The following is a 27555-nucleotide window of genomic DNA, read 5'->3' as shown; positions in this document are numbered from 1 at the left end:
TTTGGGTCAGGGCCATCAGGGTCGAGCATCCGTGGGCAGGATCCGAAAAGAATCCCGCTATCTCTGTTGGACCTACCTCCGATGGACGCGGAAGCGTCGGCAGTTAAGTCGTAGCTGAGCGTAGTTTCAGTGAAAGACGATAAAGGAGAATAATTTTGAAGAAAATTGGAGAACCAAAAAGAAAGAAAAATGGATATCGCGAAATGTTTACATGTTTAATTGCAACGTGTAATTACTTAAAATAATACTTAAAATCATTCAGCGTACACCTATAAAAACCCGTAGAATTTCCTTAATATGATACTCTATTAAGAAATTCTAGAAAAAGTAATTTCACACGAAAATATTTTCCAGTTCTTTTTGAAACAATTAGTCTTCTTAATACTGTATTGAAAGTTTCTTTTGTGGAAAACGCGTGAAAATTATAATTTTAAATGTTTGGAAATTATTTTCCGGATTTTATATCCATTTAAAGTGAAGTTATGTTTAATCAGACAATCATACCGATCGCAGTTATTCCCTCTTTCATTGTGATGATCGTACGCCACGAGCAGGGAAAAAAGAGAGTGCGGGAGGGCTCGACATAAGTTACGTAGTGAAGGCATGAGGCTCTGAATCACCAGAACCGGTCCGGTAGACGCGATGCCTGTTGTGCGAACGCGGAAACCACGAGAGACCTGCGGACTCTCGCGAGTCACGGAAGGATTCCTTTCTCCTCTTCGCTCAGGCCGTACTTCTTTTTATATCTCTTGCTTCGTTTTTAGCTCCCTCATTCTTTCTCTCTCCTCTCCTTTCCTTCTCTTTTTATTTTTAAGAGATTTCGTCAAACACTTGCCGGATATTTTCTAACTAAAATCTTTGATTAAATTGATTAAATCTTTGATTTAATTGTACATTAATACATTTTTTTATATAAATTTTTTACTATAAATATTTTAAATTTCGTTTTTGAGAGAGAAAGCGAGAGAGAGATTGAGAGAGATGATTTATATCAACGTTATTATATATAAAATTGCAAATCAATTGCAATTGAAAAAGCAGATAAACTTTATCGCAAATTTCATTAAATTTAAAATTTTTATTTATTGCACAAAGAATTAAAATAATTTCATCAATAGTTAATCAATTACTGAAATCGATAGTTTATTTTTTTCCATTTACCTTTAATCTAAAAAATATTTTTATTGCTATTTGCGTGCGAAATGGAGTCAACGCCATCCGTGTTCATGTATTCTATCGGCTTGGGAGATCTTAATGCGAGCAAAGACGCCGCAGCTTTCTGGCTAAAGGTCGGTCGAGAACTGAAACGAGTATCGAGCAACCTGTTGATTCTGGACCCTTTCACTCCCATCTCTGATTCGTGCTAAGAGCAGACCATTGATTTATCGCGGTTATAATCCGATATTTCATAATCTGCATGTTGTTTTGATTAAAATTATCTTTTTCTCAATTCTCCCGAATCAGTCACGGTGAAATTTCAGTCGTCGACGAATCAATGACGAGGTACTAAAATCGCGGAAGCCAAATCGATTCCGGCAATTTTCAGAGCCCGAATCTCGATAGCCGCCAGTTTCGCAATCCGGTTGAAGCAACGTTCCCGCGGATCGGATCAGAACCGGTCGCTTTAGGACCGGGCCAGACGTGAAAACGAAAACTTTCGGCGACTTACTTTCTCCTAGGCGTGCATTTCCACCTCCTCCGTTATTGCAGAATCGGGGTGTGGATGGTGTCCATACCTTCTTGACTCTCTGCTACGTATTCTTTCCCCGAGGACGGGCGCCTCTTTTCGTAAATACGGCTAAACATTTTTTAAAAGCTAAACGCGTAAAAAAAAACGCGTTTTTTTTCAAGTTTAATTTGCCGATTTACTTTATCCACTGCCGTTGATAGTATTAAATCAATAAAATTTTTAGCAACAGAGTATTCAATATTGCTATTTAAACTGATGAATGACAACGATCGCAAAATGCGATACAAGACATACTCGACTTTCTCGCATTTCATGAACTAAATTTCCGATTAAATAATTTTTCTAATTTTTTGCCGTATAATAAACCCTCTATATATAAATATGCATCCATAAACGCATATAAATTATATCAGCCTTACATAAATTTGTTATCGCAGTTAACGGCACAACTGCACCGTATCAATAAGTATGTTTCCCCATATTCACGTTTTTGCTTTCGCTATTCGAATAATTTAATTCGCTTAGCCTTGTGTGCATTTTTGCAATTCTAGTTCCATAAAGTTAAAAAAATGTATGAATTTTTACTTTTTTACCTTATCTTACCTAAGAATGTGCGCGAGTTCTTGATCAACAATTTTTTAAGCTGTAAGTTTTTTTTTTTATCAAGCGCGTGCTCCCTTTTTTTACTGATTAAAAATGGACTTGAGTATTCGATGAAACTTATCTTGTTTTAATCGTTTCTTTTTCGTTATTTGCGCAAGTCATATATTTCACAATCGTTCTGAAGGTAGAAAAATGGGGAAAAAATTTTAATACATACATTTATTTACAAATATTCAAAGATTGTTACTAATAATTATTATGTATCGCGTGAAGAATCGTGTGAAGAAACGTGTAAAGTATATAACATCTTTTTAAGTTTTCGAATAATTTAAATTAAATTAAATCTTTTTTTATAGTTTTTGAAAATTAATTAATTAATCTATAAATATGTAGAATAGTTTTAGGAGATATAGCAACAGTTTTTACTTGAGATATATTGAATTGAAATACATATAAATGATTCCTTGTCACGTAGAATGATTCTTCGTCCGTAGGAAAGGCAAAAGATACTTATCACTTAATAATAATAGTATTTGTACATTCAAGTAACACTTATCAATTTAATTTTTTTTCTCCCTTCAATGATAATTATAAAGCAACGCCTCTGAAGTTATGTATATTTTGCTAACTAGGTACGCAACATTCTTCCTTTCATTTCAAGATACTTGAAAAATTCTCGATTTACAAACGCGATATGTGATTATTTCTGAAATAAATCTATTTTACCCAGTCAGATAAAGTAATGTCGACGTAATTAATCATATTTATAATCGCGTAAATAGTAGCTATATCGCGCGCCGGTATATTTGCATCGATAATCATTCAAGAATTTATTTTTCTTTCCCCCGTCGTTTTCTGTCGCCTCGATGTGTACCGTTTAATTTGCGTATCGCATGTAAAACAGTACCTGGATTAGATAACCCTTCTATACGATCGTTTACGTTTAGCGACACGCGCGCGTTGCAACGGAATCGATTCACGAGAAGTTCGCGTTACGGGGCGACTTGCGGTTTATGAATCGTGAACCTGGAAGCGGCAGCGCGCGTTTATTAATTATTACCTTTCGGTAAATACCGTTTGCGGGACTTTCGCGTTCGCGACCTTTCGCACACGCGGATGCAGCGTGTGCATATACATGACAGGGACCCCGAATGGATCCTGGCAATAACTTCGCATCCGTCCGAGCGCAAACTCTCAACTGCCGACCGCGCGTACATACGTTAAGTCAGCACGTACTCATTATCGCTCGAATTGATTGCCAGTACGCGAAGTCCGGCCGATACGGCGGCGGGACCGACGGACGTGGTGTCCGATAGTACTTATATTCGTGCATCTCACGGAAACTTCCGTAATCGTCCCCCCGTTCGTCTAAAGCCCATATCAGACTACTCTTCAGAGATTAAGGATTGCGAATTGAAGAATTTAGAATTTGACAAATAATCAGATAATTTAAATTTTAATCATTTCATTTAATTATTTTATTCTAATTAGTTGAATTCTAGTCTCCAACGCGGGCAATCTGATACGAGTTTAAATCATTTTTTCGCATGTTCTCGAGATAAAACTAAAAAAATTCCAAATTTGAGAGATGTGATCTGAGATATGCATCAAAATTTAGGATAACATCTGTATTTGTAATATATGTAATTCATGAAATCATCAATGAAATCCATGTTTAATTAATTTCATTCGTAACATTTTTGAAACATGGCGAAGAACGCGTCATAATCTCGAATTTCTATCTCCTCTCCTATTTATGCACGTGTACGAACGAGAAGAGATAACACGGGCGTATCGTTTTCTTGTAATTGATCCGCCGCGGTCTATCTATCCGAAATAAAATTGATTCGATTGTCGCTATCAATTTAGTCAACGCACGTGGCGCGCTTAAGCAACGTCTGATTATTTAAACTGCTCCCTTTTATTATTTTATTTACTAATATTACCCAATGGATTCCGGCACGTGCTCGGTACATCGTCGCCTTCAGGAAGCGCAGCGGCCGCGTCGAAGCTGTACGCGTATATAGCTTTTATAATCTTTTTGACATAAATGTTCGGCGATGCCGCTAACATCTGCTTGTCAGCTGTTAATTGAGCTGAGCTCGAGCCGTCAGATCAAACGGAGGTTCGAGAGCGCGCGCATGTAAGATTCTACATGACATGACGTCGAAATAGATCGCGCAATTGCAGAAGTTGCACGCGCGCGTGCGGTGCATGTTTAATATAATAATTTACTGAAAGCAATTGCGATTATAGCGACGCGGGACAAACGCCGATAACCTATTGACACGGCAGGCTTTCGTTAATTAATATAACTCATGAATAATTATATTAGCGTTAAGTAAGAACATAAATATTGCCGGCACTCTATTTCTTCTGTATCCATAAATATCACGAAGGTATTTTGATCACGGTCAGGTACGTAAGGTACTTTTTGCAATCAGGTTAAAAAGGTTGGGGAGGAAAAACGACAGTATGCAAAGCAGCTGGAGTTAAGGCCACCTTCATTAATTATGTGTTTTAATAATCGTATCGATAATGATTTTGAAATTGATCGTACTTCGTAGTACCAGAAAGATCGACGGAGAAACTCGCGTGCAAGACATTCTTGCAAGAAAATCTTAAGATCGACCGATCATAAATTTAAGCCTTAAACATATAATTCTTTTAAAAAAATATACATCAAAGGTATATACGTCACTTCAAATATCATAGCCTGCATTTAAATCATTTTCGTTGAACGATATATTTAACTCGTTCCTGCACGCTACTCAATTATCCAATGCAGTTACCGGCAGTAATCGATGCTCAACAATCGCAGATTGTCAGTTAAAACAGTTGACGCACGAAGAGGAAAGCACCGCGATAATTTGGGAGCAATGCGATCGTCCACACACGGAAATCGGTGTTCGTGCAGCGATACATTGTGTTTTTTTTTCCATCGAATCGAGCCAGAATGAGCGTACCTGTTGTTTATCTGTCACCGACACGCGTTTCATTGAAACCCCATTATTAAATGCAGCCGCGCCAGAATTCGGTCGTAATCGTCGCGAGATCCACTCCGCCGAGCGAAGACACGAGCATCGTGCGATGTCGACACTTCTTTCATAGATACGTTGGATGAACTGTCTTAAGATTACGTAATCATGGATGCGCTCGTAAATTATTTTTGTCGATCCGAGGAATCGCTTCGTATACACGAAAGATAGTATATCAATTAAAAATATAAGTCTTATCGTTATTAAGATCTTTTTCATAATTTTGTATTACAAATGATTTTGCGTTTGCGGCCGTTCTATGGAATTTTAAATCAAATTTGCGAGCTTTTCTTTGAAATGAAAAGCTTCTCGAGTTGAATACTTTTGTACGATTAATACTGTTCTTCGACTAGGTGATTTCTGCATTTCTTTACCGCGCAAATCGTGCAATAATAAAATAAAAAACGAGATCATTACTCGTCGATCATGTGAAACTTATAATTTCATGCGTTGACCGTTCATTATACTCTCCAGAATGCACGCTATTTCATGGAACGAAATATGAATCGTCAAATCATTTGTATGATTAATATATAACTATCGGACTACAGGCATAATAAAAAAAATACAGATCAATTTAAGATAATATATAAGTCATAGTAAACAATTTAAAAATATATTAAAAATTATATATTCTTATTAAAATAATTTAATTGAAACGTTCTTTCGGTTGGTACCTTAAAAGCAAATACAAACACATTGCACACTCGACAACTAATCAATCAACCAACAATAGAGAGATTATTATCGAAAATCAGGTACTTCTATCGCACGATGGAACGAAGACGTTCATATATCATAATTACGATTGATTACATCTCAACTCGAGTTGCCATGACGCGAACACGTGTTGGCAAGCTATTAAAAATGGTTGAAATCATGGCAACGGGAATTACAATGATAAAACAATAAAATGATTGGGGCGGCTGCTTTATAAAACACGCGTTTTATTCCGAAGAATGATTATAATGATATATTTGCTATGTCAAATTATATTACACATTAAATGAATCATTACTGTATCAGAATTCTAAAATCACGTAGCTTACATTTAACGTATGAACTTTGACAAAAAGTACAAAACGATGGAAGCAAATCATTTTGTATTCATTTGTTCGGGATTTCATTGATTAAATATTGAAGAGAAGTTCGAGAAATTTTAAAGCTTTGTAAAAAAACATCACGGCCACATCATTGGTCTCTTAGAACGCGACTTGAAGATGAGCACGAAGAATGAATAAAGATGAATAACATTTTAGAGAGGTATGCATAAGATTTTTTTTGTGCTCTTCGTGACTATCGTAACGCGAGTGTGTATGAAGACATGACAGGATATGACGTCACAAGGCCGGGCGACTCTTCGCGTATCCGCCGGCCTCTCTCCCACCCTTAGTTAGTTCGTGTTTCTCGCGAAATATCGCGAGTCGATTGAATGCAACTCCGTTGCGTACCTGCATACATGATAATTTATCTGTGCATCCGCCGTTCTAATTGCACGAGATATCTGCCCAATCTACGAATTCTTTATCTATTCATGTCAACTGTATCGTTTATTTCTTACTAATCTTGTTTTCTTGATCATCCCAGCAAAACCGACTTTACAAAACATCGTTCTAGAGAAGTAATAATAATCGAAATAATACCAACGTGCATACGATAGCTTCTTCGGGTCGTATGCTAGAATACTCTGATATACATTTTTATTATGTTAACTATTTTTCTAAAATGATATCTCTTCTAGAATGATTTAAAAATAATCACTAGAAATAATTCGGCTGTTTGTTGCTTTATATAAATCGAAGTCTCTAGCTATTTTCTCTATAATCTACGAAAATATTGTATAATATAAGAAGCGTGGACATATAATGTAACTGATAAAACGCATGCAGAAGGGAGCAGCGACTCGTCGTATTGTCGTTTTCAATTCGATGGGAAGGGACAAACACTTCGCGTTGGGAATCCTTTCGTGGATCCTTCAATAGGGAAAATATATGCAAAGTAAGAAAAAAAAAAAAGATCGTCGATGGTCACTTACCCTTCAGAGAGGATGTTATCATGGGGTCACCTGAAAACGATACAATTATAGTATTGCTATTGAACGTCAATGATTGAAAATGAAAGAGATAAAAAGAGAAAAATCTCTCTAATTGTAAGCGAATTTCCGCCTCTTCCCATCTCTCTCTCTCTTTCTCTTTCCCTCTTCCTCTCTCTCTTATTCTACGCGCATTATATACGACATATTATATACTCGCGCGTGTGTCTCGAAGATCACATGGCGTCCGCAGCGCAACGAATCGCATTCTCCGGAGGTGGAGGCGAGGTAAAACAAAGCCCAATAAAGCGAGGAGGGAAGAAGAGCGGACAAAAGGGTCCCTTTCTTTCACGGAGATTGCACGTCCGCATCGCGATGCACACGGAGGACGAGCGCATAGCGCGCGCGCTCTCTCTCTCTCTCCCTCTTTCCTTCTCTATGCGTGCGTATGCGTGCAGCCTCCCACTTGCGCATTATGAGCCGAGAGATAGAGTATCTCTCGCGGCAGGAACATTTTCCCCGGTTTCTTTTCTGCCGCCCGGTGATCCCTGACCCCGAGGCCCTGCCCACCCGGGCCCACGCGCCCGCGGCCACTTTCCTGCTCTCGGATTCTCCGCATCGCATCCGCACGCGGCGGATTCCGCCGACCCTAAGGTCCGGTGGTGCGCAGCATCACCCCAGCTATACTTCCTTCGGACATTATTTAAAACAGCGAGCAGAGAATGCAGACGCACACCGACGCGGCGCGACAGCCACATCGTCGTGTCGCGCCGCGGCTGCACGTGCCGCGATTATATCCATTCGCGATTATTAATTATTCATTAATGCACCGTCGGTTTGTGCCGACAAGTCTTACGGTATGGGCATCAAAGGTAATTACAGCGTGAAGGATGAAAACGTTTGATGCAACCGCGCGACAAACGGGTAGTTATTTTATCTAAAGCGTTCCTGCACTTGTCGTAGCTATTAGATATTCTTCTAAGGGGTAAATTTTCGTTAGATCGTCTCACATCGCGTATCTATTACAATTGCACCTGCGGTAAAATATTATTAGAAAACTCTAACAGCTGATGATAATTTTAGCTATAATTGGACATGTACTCTCTGCATTTCCACTTCTGTTTAATTTTATTGCAATAAGCACTCTACAACAATCGAGAGTCTCCATTAATTTAATTAACGTTTGTGCATATATTGTGCTCTAATAATATTTGCTAATGATGCCAATAATGAATAATAATTGAGCTACAAATATCCAGAAATATCGCGCAGCGCGCTTTTATTTATCGCGGATACACAGTTGCGAATGCATAAAAAAATAACAGAAAGAACAAAGTAGTGTGTATGTGTATTGATGTGTGTTGATAATCTGGAATAAATCGGAATGGAACTTCCCATTTTTAAATCCCATTTTAACCAATCAGAGAAAAGAGTTGCCACGTTCTTTGAAACGATTTAACTTCGTTTCCTTGATTTATGAAAAGATTAAGAAAAATTTTTTATTTATTCGAAACATGCATTTTTATTCAAAAGTTCGAAGTAATAATATATCTTTATCAATGATCAAAATGAGATGGATTTTATTCTTTAAATAAAAATTTAATTTAATATACAAATAATAGGACGTTTGTCGAAACGCAATGAATATTCGACATTTACTTTACAATACGTTAAACATTTTGTGGAACAGCAAGTTGCCTCACGAAGTGTCTGTTTTGGCGGCATACATCGCGTCCTAGCCGTCGTGCGTACGCAATCACTTCTCCGCCATTCGCACGGCGACGCTCCAACAGCGAGGTGGCAGCCTATCGTTTCCAAAACACGAACGTGACAATTACTTAAAAACGCCAAACTCGATGATTTATTAATAGCTAAGCGATTATTTATCCACGCAAGTAATTAAATTTTGCAATTAATAACTCGTAAGCTAATCGATACGATATGGCTATTTATCGACGCAGAATATTCCCATGATTTATTCACTCGACGTATGAATCAAAGTAATAATGTGGGAGAATAAATCATTGTCCCGTAGCAATGCTTATGGATGGTAGAATTGTCTTTCTAACGATGCTTAAGTTCGAATAATACCTCGTGACGCGATTTGCATTTTTTGTCGATTATACATACACACATTTTCGGATTGAGAGCGCGGAGTGATACGCGAATGATAGAACGTAATAGAAAGCCGCAAGTATCGAGCACTTGTTAATAATTAATTTGTAGCGCGAGAAATAAAATTATTATTATTATATTATCGATGAGAAATAAATTTCTAAAAGATAAATGATTTCGGGGAGCTAACAGCTGGCGCGTCACCTCGGTGTTTGTTTTTTGTGCCGCGTACCGCGCGGTAGCGTGTACGCAAAGCTATCACACAGCGCTATCATTCGTGCGTTGACACTCAAGCGAGCAGGTAGTAGCCGAAGTCGTCTCGTTACTCCTCAAAACAAAATCGTACTCTACGAACATTCGGCGATTAATTAATTGCTATAATTAACGAAATATATCGAAGCGCTGGCTCAGAGCGAATGTATCGCGGGATTTATTCATTTAATTAATGGTGACAGAAAAATTATTGATGAATTACTATATTTACAGGCAGATGATTATTTATCCAACGATATTTGTATTGTAGTATAAGTATACATTATTACGCGTCGCGAGCTTTGAATTTTCGTCAATGTAAATTGCTTATCGATGAAAATTTATTTATCTAATTCTAATGTAAATGCAATCAAGTTTCGACTTTAGATTTTCATGCAGTTATATTTTAACTATTCCTTGATTTTTTATTAGTTGCATCGTTTCAACTTTTAAATTTACCAAAGTAAACTTCATTACATACACAATACTAGTCCCTACTACAATCTCCTCTTATCTATCCAAAATGAAATAAATAATGCGAGACAGCATAATTAAAGATTGTTTTATAATCTATGTCACAGGCATGAATAAAAGATAGGGAAATTTTTTATAATCATATAGCATAGCTAGTTTTATTAAGTGTGTTACTTAATAAAACATGTACTAATGATTGCTGATTGTATCTAATCTTATAACATGCCACACAATTTTATCTTAATTTTTTTATAGCCTGTTAATTTATACTTATTCATAACTTGAATTATAAGCACACTTATAAACGCGTAAACCGTACATGCACCACTTTGATCAGAATTCAGAAGATTTTTGATCTCGACTTTTTCGTATCAAGATTTTTAACTATAATTAATCTTCAAAATACGCCATTAAAATCTTGTATGGTGTGTTATGAAACCTGATACGTACAATCCTTTGTATAGATATATAATTTTGTTTTTACTATAATTAAGTAATACATAGAAATGTAAGTGAACTGTGTAGTTAAAAAATATTGCGTTCTTTTTCAAGGAATTAAATTAATAATCAGAAATTAAATTTTTTTAAATGATAGTGATAGCACACGATGTTAGATTTCCGCAAAGCGAACTGAGAGAAATTCACGCCGCGGACAAGATTGAACAAAATTAAACGATGGCACGGGCGTGATCTTCGTTTAGCACGTTTGATTTTTCCGCTCGCCTACGGTACCGCCGTGATATATCCGAAGTGCGTTTCCGCGCTCAAGGACGTTGTCCAAGGCGTTCCATCTCGCTGCAACGGATAATGCAACGTTTCAGGATAACCAGCGGCCGCTGTTTATTTCTAACCGAGCTAACCGAGGCGCAGGATACAAGTCGTCGTGGTAATCGCTTTCCTTCTCCTCCTCCGTTTTAGCCTCCTGACTCTTCTACCCCCCCGTTGCTTCCACCATTTCTCGCGATGTCGTTACGCCCCTCGTGTCGTCTCTCTCGTTCGCCTCTCTTACAATCCGCCTCTTTTCCGCGAACCTTCGATCCGATCTTTTTTCCATATAACAAGATAGAAACGGCCACAATGACCACGACAGAAAATCGCGCGATTCTTCATCGGCGCGTATGCGGATGAGAAAAAAAAACGACGAAATCGTGCTCCTTGAGAATCTAACGAGCAAACCGCAAGTAATTCTATCCTGATTAGTCTTCGCAGGAAGGAAATTAATTATGGAGATAATAATCATTTTTATTATTTTTTTTTTACCAGTTATTAGAAATAATACAGAAGTATATATATTCTCACGAATATAATATTTTGTTTGTTGAATAAAATAGATATTTTTTTAATTGAGATGCTTCACCTCTTTTAAGATAATTAGAAGATAATTTTTTAGATCTTCGTTAACTTTAATTAATGCTCGAGGATAGTTCTTAGTCATTTGTAATGAACTACATACGTCAAATTTTTCTCATTCTGCTTATTGGTAAAATTTATTTATTTTATATAATATTTTAGATACATGTCAAATATTTAATAATTCCTTTTAACAAAATCATCTGAACCTTTTTAGTTTCATTACTACCATTTATGTGTCTATAATTAAATATGAATACACGCATTTTGACATGTATATTTTACATCAAAATTTTTAATTTTTTAACATTTGTCATCTTTTCTAAATTTTTTCTCGTTTCCACACTTCTCATATATTATAAGAACTTCTTACATATTCTCCTTAAAAAAATAATTTCGATTACCAATTATTTAGACGTGCTTTAAATTATAACTGAAGCTTCTTTTACGAGATTTGCACTTTTTGCACACGCATAGGCTGAATCTCAGTGACGTATCGATTCGCTCGACTTTGAAAAAATCCGTGGTTTATGGAACCGTAGATGCCGCAACACGCCGTAAGATAATTAATTAATTGTGCAAACCAGAATATCGCGCTTTCACGAACGAATCCTCTCCTCCGGTACTTGTCGCGCACACGTCCGCCCAATCCCTGTACCACGTACTACGCGTTATACCTACGTACAAAGTGTGCATGACAGCGGAGAAACAATAATAAGTCATACGTGCGGTTTAGCGGGATGCCGCGTTGCGCGAGAAGTTACCGTAATTGCGTTCTGACGGCAGATAGATTTACGTTACCGCTCGAAGGATACGCGTCTTCTCCAATGTCGTCTCGCTAATCGAGCGATCACCGTATAATTCACCGTGCATCGGCGGACCTCTCGCGCAGTAGCATTTTCACTCCGTTTATACCATCCTTGGTAAGTGGTAACTGTCGTTAGTTATTCAATTAATCATTTACTTTTACGCATTTGACTTCTAATATGAATAAATTTAGAGGTCTAAAGTTACCGGGAAAAGAAATCGAAAATATAATTTTAAGATTTTGTCACGTATTAATCTCTCTTTTATTATTCCATGTATGATTTATTACTCCATAAAAACAGAATACATGAAATGTTTTTTACGTCATTAGGTTTAATAAATTGCAGTGATTACGTACTGTGCCGTAATCGAGATATGCAGTTAAGAGTTAAGTTATATAATAAATTTTTATTTAATTTGATTTAGTTAGTATTTTTGAGAGAACGTACGTACGTACACGTGAAAATGCAAAGCAAAATGTGATACATAACCGGAAGAAATTTTACGATAACGTAGACCCGTTTGCCCAAAAGATATGAGTTATTCTCTCTCGCGCGTCCCAAAATCGATCGGACAGAACGCAATTTGAATAACGGAGTAATATAAAAGTATGTGCGAAAGAACGGACATGGCGAAAAGAATCCCCGGTCCATGGAAATCGTGCGCGATTAGATACAGTTTCCATGTTACGTCGCTCCACGTGATGGACGTTGGTGTTTATTTTGATATCGGGATTATCTCGAATTTCCATGGGAGAGAAAATAACGCTCCGCAACGTTATTGTGCCCGCAACGGCTATTTCCATTTGCAGTCGCTTTTCTCGGATAAACACACGATATAGTCGTCCCGGTGCATTCTGAAAAATGTTCTCCGACGATAAACTCGGGTAAATAATACAATCCTTACGTAATTGGATTTCAAAGCAGATAAATTCGAAGGACCACAGAAGTTGTATAGCACGCAATACCTCTATATGCATATGGTAATAAAATGTAACTTAAATTCATAAAACCCGATTGTGACTCAATTGTCCCCCAAAAAGGTACCGCAGAATAGAATTTTATTAACATTTTCCAATCTCTCTTGAAATTACACACATATGTTTTTAGAACATCTCCGCATTGGAGATCTGCACAGATTTATTAGCTTCAGGCCGCGATAAGTAATTATCCGCTCCTGAATCAAAAAGATTAAACAGATCGTAAAAGACGCAAAAGAAGTTTATGTTTCATTAGGTAGGCGGTAAACGGATTAATAAATATTTATATGAAAGCGTCATGAATAAATAATACGCTCACCTAAGTACGAAAAGTGCGAGCGCCGCATGACGGAAAACACTAACAAAGGAGTATAATTACGGGTGCGTATGTGCAATTTTAATGATGTCATTGGAATGCGTCATCTCTACAAAGAATCGCATTATAATGCTCTGTTATTCACAGCTAAGATTCTGTTGCGTTAATCATATCATATACTTCGCGCTATAATTTATTAATTTCCTATTTCTTACAATTTACGTTACAAACATTGAGAATTTTGGAGCTAAAGGTTTAATTGAATGTGTATCTATCAATCAATTTCATAAATGTGCTATTTGATATGTAATTCGACATAAAAATAATCAATGACGAGAGAAAGAACAACAATAATGTAACGATAAATAAACGCGTGTCTGCTATATCGGGGAACTGTAGGCTGGAAATATCTATACTTCAGTCCGAGTCCGCGTCTCAATAAGTCAATTTATTTCTCTAATATATCTTTAGGTTAAACAAATCCGCGTCGCGAAACGGTACAGCCGTTTGGATGGAAGCAACAGATTCCCCGCATGAATAATTCAGCGGACTGTTTACCGACTGGTTGCGTGGGCAACACATCGCTTCCTCCTTGCCTTTTTTTTGCGAGAGCTTTCGTGGAGTGGTAAATCCCTTTCGTCGCGAGACGCGTTACGCAAACGTGCGCCCGGAAAAATTGCGTTCGGCGTGTTCGCCATTCCGACGCCCGCCGGCGTCGTGCAACGACGGAAACATCTAATTCACAAACCTGTCATTTGCGATTTATTAACGAAGACACGAAGGATTTGCGGAAGTGTCGTGCCACGAAATTGAGGAACTTTTTCCATTTTAATATCTTTACGATTTTATAAGAGCAGCGCAAAACCTTCTTGTCTAAACCTTGTTGTCTAAAAATTCAATTTTATTATCGCGAAGTGCATAATTCGTTGATTACAAATAATTACAAATAAATATTGCTAATTTTTGCGCATTTATTTTACAAAAGTTAATTGGGTAAAATTCACACGTGCACGTCTTATGTCGCACGATACGTTTTCCTGGCTCGCAGCTGTAAGGCTTTCATTATTATAATCGCTCGCTATCGCGTCTTTAGAAAATTGGATCATCTTGAATAACGCTATCGACTGGCAGTCGGCGTAAGGATGCAATGCGCGAGGTGTTGGTGATAGCGACAAGTAAATATTATTTTCAATTAAGTCTCTTTCACTGTAGCGGCGTGGACCACGGAATCTTGTATCTTTCTTACCGCCTTCGTCATTCTTTGTATCATCGACGATTGACGGTATCATAAAAGTCGCAATGAAGAAACGCGAATCTCTTGGGTATAGTATAGCCGAAGTCTATAAGAGGATGGTATTATAATCGGGATCAAATTTAGAATGTGTTTAGAACAGGCTAATTCGAAACCGATAAGGTATATTAATCCTATCAATAAGATCGATCCATTTAGATTGACATCGCGTGACGATTTACCGGAGTGCTTACATAATTTCGCATCCGGGAAATTCTCCCTGGAGAAGAGAGACGATTTGGAATACCCAGGAGAAGAAGAGAAGAACGAAGTAAGTTTTTTCGAAGAAATATAATTAATGCCGCGGTATCAAATCGGTGTCTCGTAATAAGCTTATAATCGTCAGCAGAAGAGACATGCTTTATCTTATATAATTAATTAACAGTAAATCGTTGAGCTTCAATTCGTACAATTTTTTGTTCCATACGAAATTGCCTCGTTTTTTTTTTTATTATTACGAAATGGATCGATATTTTCTAAGTCGATGTGTTGCACGCGAATTGGATACCTGATCCGTCATAAGGGACGGCTTTCCTGAGCCCGCCCTCTCCTCTAATAGGGTGAAGATGCTGCTGTTGGTCCAAAGGCGGCTGCAGCTGGGCTCCTTGCAACTGCAGATGATGCTGCTGGGAGGATGGATAGTGGGTGGAAGCGTTTGTCGCGGCGGAGGCGCTTCCCGGTAGCTGCTGATACTGGCTACCCTGATACTGACGGGGATGATGCGGATGGTGATGGTGGGGGTGCGGATGCGAGTACGGCGTGCACCAGGTGTAACACTGCTGCCAAGAGGCGGCCGCGTCCGTACCGGTCGTCCCCTCGCTATCCTCGTTCCCCATTCGCGGCCAGCCGCAGGAATCCATTCTGGATTCGACTATAAGCTTCTTTCTTTTTTCTTATCGGATGCGCCGTGTGGTATATTGGGTCCGAATAGTTTTCGCACAATCACTCGCTATTCAGAACAAACTCGACACCATGCCTGACTTCGACTTCCGTTCAGTAGTTCGCTATCGTTTCGTCAAATTCCATCAAAATATCCGTTAATTTGGACGTTTATTATTTACCCACTTTCCGAAATAATGGAAGAATTGCTTTTTATTGATTAAGTAAAGTTTATCTACCTTTAGTTGTTATTTATTTTTGTCCAGTTTTGCATTGATGTTGCAAAAGTTAATCAATTTTCAGTTTGCGAAATAATTCGTTGATGATGATTTAACAACGATTTGCTCTTGTCGTTCTGATTGCAATTTTTTTCACGATGCATATCTAAATTATGATCTTCTACGTTTCACCGGTCACAAATTAGCAAATCATATTTGCTTTGTCTCTTTTTTGCATTTTGCCATTGAATTGTCAAATTGCAATTGAATTGTCTACGAATCCTACAGACGATGCATAGAAATTAACGGATTGAAAAAACTCTTTGTAAACAGCCATAGAAATTAATATACTCTCCGTAATATTTCATCCGAACCTCACACCTCGCGAACAATAGCAGAGTTTAAATACATAATCGATTAAATATTAGTTATTCCTCTAAAACTTTTTTATTCAGTTTATTTATTTAATGGCGTATATAAAAAAAAAGTGCAAAATTTTATATTTGCATAGTTTCTCTCATTTATGAATACAAAATATAAAATTCATGTAGAATCTAAACGTCAACATCTTTTATTATTCTTTTCATCAATTTCGTGAAAGAATTCGAAAGGAAGAAAAATAGACAACATAAAAATAATCAATAGGGAAATATTATAAACTTTCATTTTTTAAATTACGCGTATTCACATTTATTATATTATATGCAAATAATATAACAATGCTAAATTTAAAAACTTGATACCTCACTTGAAACGTATAAAGCGAAAGTGTGAAAGTATTTCATGGCATGCCAATCGCTAATCTCTTTTGCTTAAATATGCATGTGGTTATAGTAGTCGAAAGGTTACGTCACAGTGATGAAAGCAAAACGAGATAAAGACATATCAAATATACATATCTTTGATTTCTTTCGCGTCAATGAAGTCCGCAGAAATTATGAGCATTCACTATTAAGGACACGGTAACCGCCGTATCACGCGAAATTACACGAGTCTTGCCATTAACAATTCGCACATACATTTCACAGCATGTAAAGAAAAAAAAAGAGAAACTCTATACATTTCTTCGAGATGAGGAAACGTAAGGCGTTTATTTGCCTCGGAATTTTTATGCTATTGCGCGACTGAGAGACGGCGAATTGGATGTATTACGGGCGAGTGCAGCGTAAAGTAACACGGAAAATCATGATGGCGAGAGAACAAGAGTTACGTTCCGCCGCGACTGTCAATTATCTCCGATCTGCCGATCGATTTCGATTCGATGAATCCACAGCCGTGGATTAAACTCGTCGCGCGTTGCCACGCGAATCCCCGATCGCGACTTCCTCGAGGTGTCCAAGTCTATCTCTCGATCGTCACTCTCGCGTCACGGCCCGAATTGGCGAGATCGCGACCTCGGTTAATTACAGGTGGATGCACCATAATCCCGCGGTGGTGCGTCCCTCGATACGGTTTCTCGGCAAGATTTATATGCGCGGATGCATCAGATCGGTCTCGTCCGCGAGAGAGAGAGAGGAGAGACTCGCGGCGGCGGCGTGTCGTCGTCGATGCAATTTCGTACGCACGCAACCCGAAGAGACTCAGGCGATGACTGAGGCAAGCGGAAGCTACTCCTCCACCTCGAAACGAAAGAGGGTTGAGGGCACGAGGCGCGTCGGGGGATGTGCCCGGGTCCACGTGCATCGGCGGGCACGTTTCCCGGTCACGTGTTCGCCCACAACCCCCGCTCGGGTATCTTCTGGAAAGAGCACTCCGGGTGTGTTAATTCCGAGCCGGCAAATGAATACAGGTGAACGATAAGCGAACCAAAAATAAAGGCTCGCAATTTCCCCCCTTCGACGTGAATAGCATCTCGTCCGAAGTCATAATCGCGGTGAATCGCGACAATATAACTTTCAAATCGTTGAAAGATTTTATTTTTGACGATATTATTATTTTTTTTTTTTTAGAAACGTGATTTTAAATGCCTTGGATTACATGCAGTGATATTAAAACTTGAAACTTCTGAAATTTTTCGTGGAAAATCCGTGAAAGATGACTTCGTCGCACGAACTCCTGCCGCAGTCATTGACAGTCGATGTAACGGAATAGCGGAAGTAGACGTCATCGAATTGCTCGCATACGTATAACTGGAAAACTGTTCGCGTACTTCGCATTTATGTAAAAGCCATTGCGTAACGTATAGCTACACATCGGCGTGTCGATAATCCGCGCATAAGATTACTTTGATACATGACTAGCTTATCGCCGCGAATACGTTGAGTTGTCGCAGGTCAGGTCATTTCAGGTCAACGTACTCGTACATTCGTATATACGTGCATTCGTCTCCGGAATTTCTCCCGCTTCCGTAACCTCGTCTTATTCTTTTCACCTGACATTGCATTTGCATCGCGCGCGCACCAGCGTCGACCGCTCATAGATAAGTATCGTACACGCGTTCAGTAAGTCAGTGATAAACATCGAGTAGAGAATGCAGGCTGCAAATTTGTACGCATCGATTTCCAACGAGACTTTCGACCAATTCGGAATCTTCATTAACCCGAATAAGCTCTGCGTTACGAGCGATTAATGCCATGTAAAATTTGTTCTCTGAATTAATTTATTTCTACCGTAAATAGAATTATCAAAAATATAAAAAAATAAGTCATATAATAACGAAAAAATCGATCGTATCGGAGATTCATAATTTATTTATATTTTTCATTAATTTAGATTTATAATTTGTTATATTTTATTCATGAATATAGCTGCGTGATCTTCATTCATCTTGCTCTGTGCAATGCTTTATCAGCCTCATCGAATTTAGTGTTAAATACGAAATACGCGGTGTTTATTACTGAGCTGTCTGAACCCTTAGGTTAACGAGCATTCTTCTCTTCTTCTCGCCCATAATCAACTCGATCCATCAACTGCAGCAACGTTGGGGCTACCTATGGACGTCGCGCGCACATCCCTTTGTATTTTCCGGTCGAACGACGATCGTATCCCACCGGTAGACGTCCGATGCTTAGACTCGGAGGATCGGGCCGCGGGCTTCCCGACTCCGACTCCGTCGTGCGTGGTGCCGCATTTGTTTCTTCTCCGATCGATGATTGAGGCAGATGGGTCGGATGGGCCATCGCCTGCCATGCGACAGATAAAAGCCTCCCTCGTCCCTCCCGTGCGCGGACGGGACGATTAAAATATAAATTGATCTGGCGATTCCCCATGACCCCGTCCGCCTCCGCCACGCATGAGGTAATTCTCTCGTCGCTACTATCGTCGTCGCTATATCGCGACTCGCAGAACAATTCGCCTTTGCGTCGCAGCTTGTCGCGCGTATTCTGTTCAGGGAGGGACTATTTGATTCTTAGATCTTACGAAAAAATTGTTAGAGTACATAATTACGAAAGGAAAAGCCTTCCCTTAGCTTGACCATAAACCATAAAAATAAAAAAATGGATTAAACTAGTTTTTAGAAATACAACATCGATGTACACTTGAGTGATGAAAAAGATCGATATTAACAATAGTAATGTACGTGCAGTAGTTTCAAGTCTAATATGATATATTTCCTTCTTAGACGATTGGATTTTTCGGTTCAATAGAACCGCGGTTTATTACCGTACCATTCGATGACACATTTAAGATTTTCACGCTTTGTTTCGCGCCGTAATAATTGCGCAACTGTTTCTAAATTGTGACCAGCTAACTGAGGAGGAGAGCGAAATCGCCTCTCTCACCCCCTTTCACGCGCTCGCCTCGCATTTAACAATCCCCACCTGGTCGTGCCACCCGCGAAGCCACCCTCGGTAGAAATTCTCGTCGCGTTAGTTACCTCCGCTCACGTGTTGCGCCACGTGAATCGCGCTGCATCTAATAAGAGCGCACGTGGGCTCCCGTTTCCGATGCTGATCCTCCGTGCCGCATCCCGGGATAACTCGAGAGTTATTGGAGGTCACGTTCCATTTATATCGCGTTTCCAATTTTCAAACGCCAGAATTGTCCCCGTGCTTGTAAAACAAAACAAAAACAAAGATCCGCCCCAGGGAGAGGATCTCGTCGCAAAACCACGAGCGCAAAAGTGCGCGTCCGAGCGGTAATCTCGGTGCGGACGCGCCTAGAAACATCCGTGTCCGGCTCGACAGTACCGAAGGTCGCGTTGCATCGCAAGCGTAACGTGGTAATTACCTTTTTAATCGACACGTGGAAACAGCTATTTCTCACGATGAATGCAAACGCGATAAAAATGTTAGCACCAAGACAATTAGATCGATCCAATTCAGTTCGTCGAATAATCTCACAGAAAAAAAAAGAAGTATTATAGTAATCATTGCAATTAAACAAAAAATTATGTGAGAAATAATTATCGAAATTAATTTAACGATAATGATCAAGATTAGAATTTTCCGTTCGTTGATTCGCGTTACGTCTTACGCTTGCCGAATGAATTTTCGCAGCTCGTCTACTCGTATCGTATCTATCCGGTCCACACCTCACGATTAATCTCCGTCTAGCGATTAAAAGAGAAGAAAATTCTCGTTCGCACGCACGACGATATATAGAGACGCGTGAACAAAGCTCGCGCGATTCGAGCGTGAAAAACAGATTTCTAGTTCCGCGAAGCGTTAAAGGCTGGGAGACTGACGATCTTATGTATACGTCGTACCAAACGAATCGTGAAGCTGCGCGCGCGCCTTTCGCTTCCGGTTCACCGATCTCTCCACATTCGTTAAGCCACCTTCTCGCCCCCTCCCCCCCTTCCTCCCCCTCGGTCGAGTCGGCCCGACATTTATGTGGCCGAGGCACTTTCGCTCGGCCGCGTCGAGCCGACTCGCCTCGATATTATGGATTCATCCTTACCAGCAATAATAACCTCGTAAGAGGCACGCTCGATGATTACGCTCTGAATCCTCGCGCGCGCGCGCGAGCGCACGTCCGTCTTGCTGATATTAATAAGCTCGCGGAGGGCATCCAACCCAAGAATTTTCTGAATTTCTCAAAAGGGAGAAAGTATCCGGCGCGCAATTTATCTGTCGCGATATTTGCAAATAATACTTTTATCCGCGTTTATTTATTAATATCACCTCTGCGACTTTCTTTCTGTGTCCATTTATTTTCACAAACCCTCACAGAAATTTAATGGAAAGTAGTGATTAATTAGTTGCACTGTTGTTACCTTTTTAATATTCTAAATAAGTAATTTCTTAAGTATTAAATTGGCTAGTATTAAATTAGATTTCTGTAAGAAAAATTTGCGTGACATTGAAACACGTCATTTAGTGATTAAAAAGTCATTTCGCTTATTGTTATGTATGATTGTTCTAAGGACATATGTAATCTTTTTTGTGGAGATTCTGTTCCACGGTCGTTATGATTTCATCACAAAAATTCGTGAGGAAGTGACGGGTACGATTATGGTAAAGATTTTTGCCTGTCCACGGACGACACATTCGTTATTCGTGAACTCCGCTCCGAAACGGTGTTTACAAAGTACACGATAATCAGAAATTCATGGCTTCCTCCTTTTCATTCATAGGCAGCGCAATCATTTTCCCTCGCGTAGCTGATTATTCTGTAAGTTCTCCTTGACCGTCCCGATTGTTCCCCCGTGCACATTCTCGCGTGCTGCAAGGTCGAAAATGCTAACAATGGGCACACGTTAACGGCGTACGTACACTTATGAACACGTGCGTCTCGTCAAATAGTAAAAATATTTCCTACCTTGATATAAAAAATTAATTCTCTGTCAATTTGGAAAACCCATGTATCTTGCGCGAACAGCACGGCATGTGATGATTGCTATCTTTGGAGCGTACGAGCGTATGATGATTACTATCTTTGGAGCGCACTTGACATAGAGTTTATTTTCTAATCATTGTATTTATCAATTTTATATACGTACGTATATACATTACACAAACTTTTACCGCTTAAAATACGTTTAAATAAATTATATTAGAGGAGCGTAACTGTAAGCAGCGCAGAATGCGATAAAACTTTTGCTGGAGCTAGTTTCCATCGCTATTGAGCACATAACATTGATACACCGGCAGTAATCATCATTTGCACGGGAATGCGCATGTGTGTGTGCGTCGCGTGTGACAAACGCGCAGCACACCGACGGTCTGCGACGCTTGTGTGTGCGATCCGTATGTCCGGTGCCCTTGCACGCGCAGGTGAATGCTTGGAGACCGCATATATATCTCTGGCAATTTATAGATAATTTCCTGTCATTTTTCTTCTTATGCACCTCGACATACGCTGAAGAAGACCATTGTCACGACCTTTTTGTCGTATGCATTTGTTAGTTACTTCTCACAGTCTCGAAACGTGTGAATTTTTATTCAACTATTATTGTCAGGCATTTGAATATTATTATTGGGACGAATATTATTATATTGGGGGAAAAAAAGGAGTTGTGCAGAGGGAAGCTATCAGGCTTAGGCATTGACGGTTTCTGCGTTATCGTTGCGAACATGGTATCAATGACGGACTTTTGGCGAAACCAATTCCCTTGAAGCGGTACCAGATGCCAGCAGAGTCTATACGTGATCCGTGCTGCGCTCTACAGGAACTTGCTCTAACGTGATTTACCGAAGGATATCTTTCATATTTCGATCCGAATAGAATTTAATTTTTATATATCAGCTCACGAGATTATTGAAAAAAAATGTACATTTATAGGATTCTATACGTATTCATTATTTTCGAGTTAGAAAAATCAAGAAAAAAACAACGACGAACGATGATCTCAGCGTCACGAGAATGACGATCATTTCCCTTGGATATTTCCCATGTTGTTGATGTCAATAAAAATTTCACGTGCCGAATTAGAATTTATATCTAAATTATTTTGTTTTTAATTTAAAAAAGTTTAAAAAGTGTGGGGAGTTGAAAATAATTTCACGATTTTTCCACGCTTTTTTTCACACATAGAGGTTCTCGGAACAATTTATACTAAATTTCCATTTAATGAAAATTTCGAATTACTAATAACAATTCAAAAAAATATATAAAGAAATGTCTTTTAGAATTACATGGCATATATTTTTTCTATTAAAAAACTGTTTCAAGATTGTGTTAATGTGAGGTTTTTAAATGCCAAGTTACGTTGAAAAAAAAAATGATTAAAAAGTATATCATTTACAAAATTTTTGTTAAGGAAAAAAAATCATTTTTAAATTCTATAAACAAATCTACAAAAAAAATTTAAAAAAAACGTGGTAATTTTGAGACACCCTATATAAATAACACAAACAACAACATCAATAAACATGCGCTTGAAACGATGCAAATTCTTTTTTTTATCAAATGATGCGTAATGATAAATCATTCACAATTGATAATTGTATTGCAAATACTTTAAAAATCAGTCGTTCATTCTTAAGAAATTTTGATCGTATTTGCAATATAAATAAGTCTAATAAAGCATATTATATCTGCCAGTTCTCGTAACTGCAACACCATCGATAAGATGATAAGTCGCGTCGATTTCCGTGATAAGACAGGCGTACCTACCTTTCGTTATCATACTATATCGTGTAATAAGAAAATCTACTGGTAATTTAAACATGTGCGCTCCCAATTGTACAAAATGCCTATATACTATATATCTTTATACATATATGAACAGATTTTGATGTCATTTAAATTTACAAAATAATGTATTTCTAAAATACGACAGGTGTTTATCACGTCAATTATATTTCACGCGAAAATATCGGTATCCAACTTTGATATGCTTTATATTGAAAGATAATAATGCCAGTAGTCTGATACCGTCTCGATCAGGAGATTCAAATAGCCGGAAGAGAACTATATTTACAAAGGTATAAGAAAAGAATTCCGAGCTGTCACGGCACAAACGTCTGACATGCTACTCTGGTGCCATTTTGCGCTGTTTTATTTCTGTTCAAGATGCGGTAGAAAAAGAGCGAGGGAAGAAGAGAATGAAGGAACGAGAATGCTCGCTACAAATAGACATTTTCGTCTATAATATATTTTACTTCCTGTGGCTTCGTGTTGCTAATTGAGATTCATTTTAAACACAATTATATTAAATAATAGATTAAATATGATGATAAAAAATCTATTTTCTCTGGAACTTTAGGGGTCTATAATAATATCTCAATATTCGAGACTCAAATTAGCGTCCAAAATAACAGTCAAACAATATAATATTATTTAGAATCACATAAAAATAATTTAACTTATAGGAGAAATTTATTTGCTATCGTTTAAATGCAAAATATACAATTTATTTCAACGGTTTTTCTCGCTGTTACCAGGCAATGTAAATATTGATTTAAGTGCGCCGACCGCTAACGAACTCGAAACATTTTAGCCATTAAGCAGATATCCGTTTCGATCATAATTTATTCGCCTCGGCGAGGAGTCTCATCGTCGTACTTTGATTGTAAGTCCGATTACGAGTCTGCGTCAGATAGGCAAGAACGAAGTTCAAGGGAAACCGGTATAAAGAGCGCATGGCGAATGCGAAATAATTCAAAATTTGCGATTTCTTTTCTGAAGGCGAGGATATTTTTGTTGTGAATGTCTATAATAACATTTCAGAATATTTTCCGCAGTTAGTGTATTTTGGACGCTATTTTGATTCTCGAATATTGAGAGATTATTATAGACCCCTAAAGTTCCAGAGAAAACAGATTTTTATCATCATATTTAATCTATTATTTAATATAATTGTATTTAAAATAAATCTCAATTAGCATTATAACGTATAATATAGTAATGATTCATTCATTTATTGCGTTTTTATGTATACTATAGCGATTTCGGTATTTTCGATTTAAAAATAATCGAAAAAAAAACGACACTGTGATCTTAGCGTCGTGAAATTGACGATCACATCCCCTTGGATACCGTGTTTGTTGAAATCAATAAAAATTTCACGTGTCGAATTAAAATATCCAGTTTAAAAAATGCGGGGAATTTAAAATAATTTTGACTCGTTAAATACACATTTTATCGTTTATATCTGATGGATTGCATTACGTATCCTCAGAAAGGAAGTATAATTAAATACATTCCTGCCACATTCTACGCAACGCATAGGTAGATATCCTTACATCTAAGGAAGACCCTTAAACTCCTTTTATAAAAATTCTTTCAGCACAAATTAATATTCATGTAAATAATAACACTTTTCTTCGCCGGTTTCGCATGCGTTTTCGATAAGTAATAGTATCGGTAATAAAACTTATTGACGCAATTATGCAAAATATATTAAATAATATATGCTAATATTAGTAGACATGCCCGCTAGGCGGACTCCAAAGGTCGAGGCCCTGGTTGTAAATGCTATACGTAGGCTCCAAGATGTGCAAGGTTCGACATCGCGGGAAATTAGTAACTATATTTCCCAGGAGTACAATGTGCCTAGCGAGGAGACCAGACGGCAGGTGCAGTTCACTTTACGACGCGGATTATCCTATGGGATTCTTAAACGTTCAAAGGGGTACGAATTTGACATGAATTCCCATTTAATTGTCTATATAATTAAACTCCAGTAATTATAGTATAATTTTATTTCTCATATGTAATTTAAAGCTCGTTACGCGTTACGGGTTGCAATGAATTTTGCATTGACATTTCGTTAATATTATATTAGACAATAGCAGCATGAAACTTTTTACTTGCGCGGAAGAGTTATTTTGAAAGTTAAAGCGATAATATTTTGACTTCTTGAGAATCGTATAAGAAATTACGAGAGAGGCGTGAGGCATATCGCGTAATACATTGGACATATTTACGATGTTGTATTTTCTGCACTACGAAAAACTCGCTTATCAATGCCAATGATAAAGCTTGGCTTGGGTCAAAAATAAAGCGCAATAGATTAAGTCACGATTACGAGGGCGATACGTGACCCACTTCGTGAAAAAATATTTTGATCGCGTCGCGTACACAATGTTCTCACTTGATCAAATAACCGTTGTGTCACACCCTGCGTGATTGCTGGTAACGTAATGTAACATGCGTTCGATAAAGGCGCTTAATTTAGTCATTAAAAAGACTTTAAGGCTGACCTCCAAATGTGGCGAGTAACTAAGCATATCTATTTAAGAAGAGAAATCCGCCGCGTGTAAACTTATTCCTCGCGATACATACATGTATACGATCTTTTACGACAAAAGTTCTTGGACGTCGTATGCGAAGGCGACTGTAGTAATTTATCATAATTTACGCTAGGTAGTGATTATTGTGGTACTAAAACATTCTACCGGTATTCTTCTCCAGAGGATACTATTCGTACGATCACGACTATCTCAGACAGCTCTCGTTGGGGAATGGCACGGGTGACGAGGTAACGGAGCCTTGTCCAGCGCAACCGTGGCGATTCGGCGTAAGAAAAAGGAAAAGGGAGAAGGCGAGGCGAAGGAGATATGCGAGGGAGAGGAGAGAGCGATTGCGGAGAGAGGGGGGTAGGAAGAGGAGGACGAGGAGGAGAGGAAGCAGAACCAGGCGAAGACGTAGAGGAAGACGTCGCAGATCACGCACCAGGGTGAGGAGGGGCAGACGACGTCCCTCTCGCAGTCGAAGGAGGACGAGACGGGGCAGGAGAAGAAGTAGAAGAAGAGGCAAAAGAAGCGGAGCAAGAGCTAGAACACGCGCTAATCCCGGCGAGATGGAAATGGAGGCGACATCTCCGGTTCTGCCCAAGAGGGACGACACTGACAGAAAAGACGAGGAGCCGCGCAACAGCGAAACTTCTGTGTCCGAGCATTCGGAACGGCACTCACAAAACTCCTCTCAAAATTCTCAGTCGTTAAATCAAGCGTCTGATGACATTTAGAAAGTTGAAAAATATGAAAAATAATGATTTTTTTTTCAGGAAAAGAAATGCAAATGATGCGTGCGTAGATCATACAATGAGACACTCGTTTACTCGATACGAAATATCTCTAAACGTCAAAAGTGAATTTTACAGATACATAGATTTATATTACGATTGCCTATATATGTCCACGATAGCGTTCTGTGCTGTTACACATCTCTATACACATATTTCGAGATCACGTGTATTTATATGTACTATTTTTACTCTGGCCTTTTGTACGTGCTGTATTAATTATTACAATTGTTTTTCCATACGGGCGTATTCTTAATTCCGTCTATATCCGTAACATCACGAGGGAAAGAAACACGATCGCGAGATTAATCGAAACATTGCGCTGTCCGTCACACACGCAGCCGCGAAACCCGAGCCTCCTGAGAAAACGGACGGTGCAGGGGTCCGTGGCATCCGTCGACAGCCCTGAACGCGGCCTTGCCGGCTAATGATAGTCGCGCTAATGACGAGTCCGCACACGCATGTATGCGCGCACCGCGTGACTATTTCGCCTAGCAACTCTAGGACTAGACACAAGACGCGTCGCGTCGCGCGGCGGCGCGCGGCGGCGGCGGCGGCGGATCGCAGCGGTGTTTTGCCCCACCGCGCGCCGCGCCGCCAGCTGTGAATGATAAGTGCATGCGTATGCGACGCGTATGCAAATTACCACGTTCCAG

General features: G+C 38.8%; 2 protein-coding genes across 7 annotated transcripts in view; one reads left to right on the top strand and one right to left on the bottom strand.

Annotated features, from left to right (window-relative positions):
• Positions 1 to 27555, bottom strand: part of LOC105452085 (thyrotroph embryonic factor) — a 72989-nt gene that overhangs the window by 35815 nt on the left and 9619 nt on the right. For 4 of the 5 annotated variants that reach the window (XM_011692931.1, XM_011692930.1, XM_011692934.1 and 1 more), the window contains exon 2: positions 7367 to 7396. The exons of the other annotated variant lie outside the window; for it this stretch is intronic. In XM_011692931.1, coding sequence (XP_011691233.1) covers positions 7367 to 7396 — 30 coding nt within the window. The remainder of the gene's footprint in view (positions 1 to 7366; positions 7397 to 27555) is intronic. 5 annotated transcript variants of the gene reach the window in all.
• LOC105452084 (arginine/serine-rich coiled-coil protein 2-like) lies at positions 24874 to 27140 on the top strand. 2 transcript variants are annotated; one of them, XM_011692928.1, is made up of 3 exons: positions 24874 to 25101; positions 25300 to 25504; positions 26287 to 27140. In XM_011692928.1, exons 2-3 carry the CDS (start codon positions 25302 to 25304, stop codon positions 26840 to 26842), a joined length of 759 nt encoding a protein of 252 aa, XP_011691230.1. In that variant the 5' UTR covers positions 24874 to 25101; positions 25300 to 25301; the 3' UTR covers positions 26843 to 27140. The 2 variants fall into 2 exon arrangements, with proteins under 2 accessions (XP_011691230.1, XP_011691229.1); XM_011692927.1 differs by having other exon boundaries at positions 24875 to 25101; positions 25297 to 25504.

Source organism: Wasmannia auropunctata, unplaced genomic scaffold, assembly GCF_000956235.1.
Source record: "Wasmannia auropunctata unplaced genomic scaffold, wasmannia.A_1.0 LD336038.1, whole genome shotgun sequence".
In the NCBI taxonomy this organism is placed as follows: Eukaryota; Metazoa; Arthropoda; class Insecta; order Hymenoptera; family Formicidae; genus Wasmannia; species Wasmannia auropunctata.
This window is presented reverse-complemented; position numbering and strand designations above follow the sequence as displayed.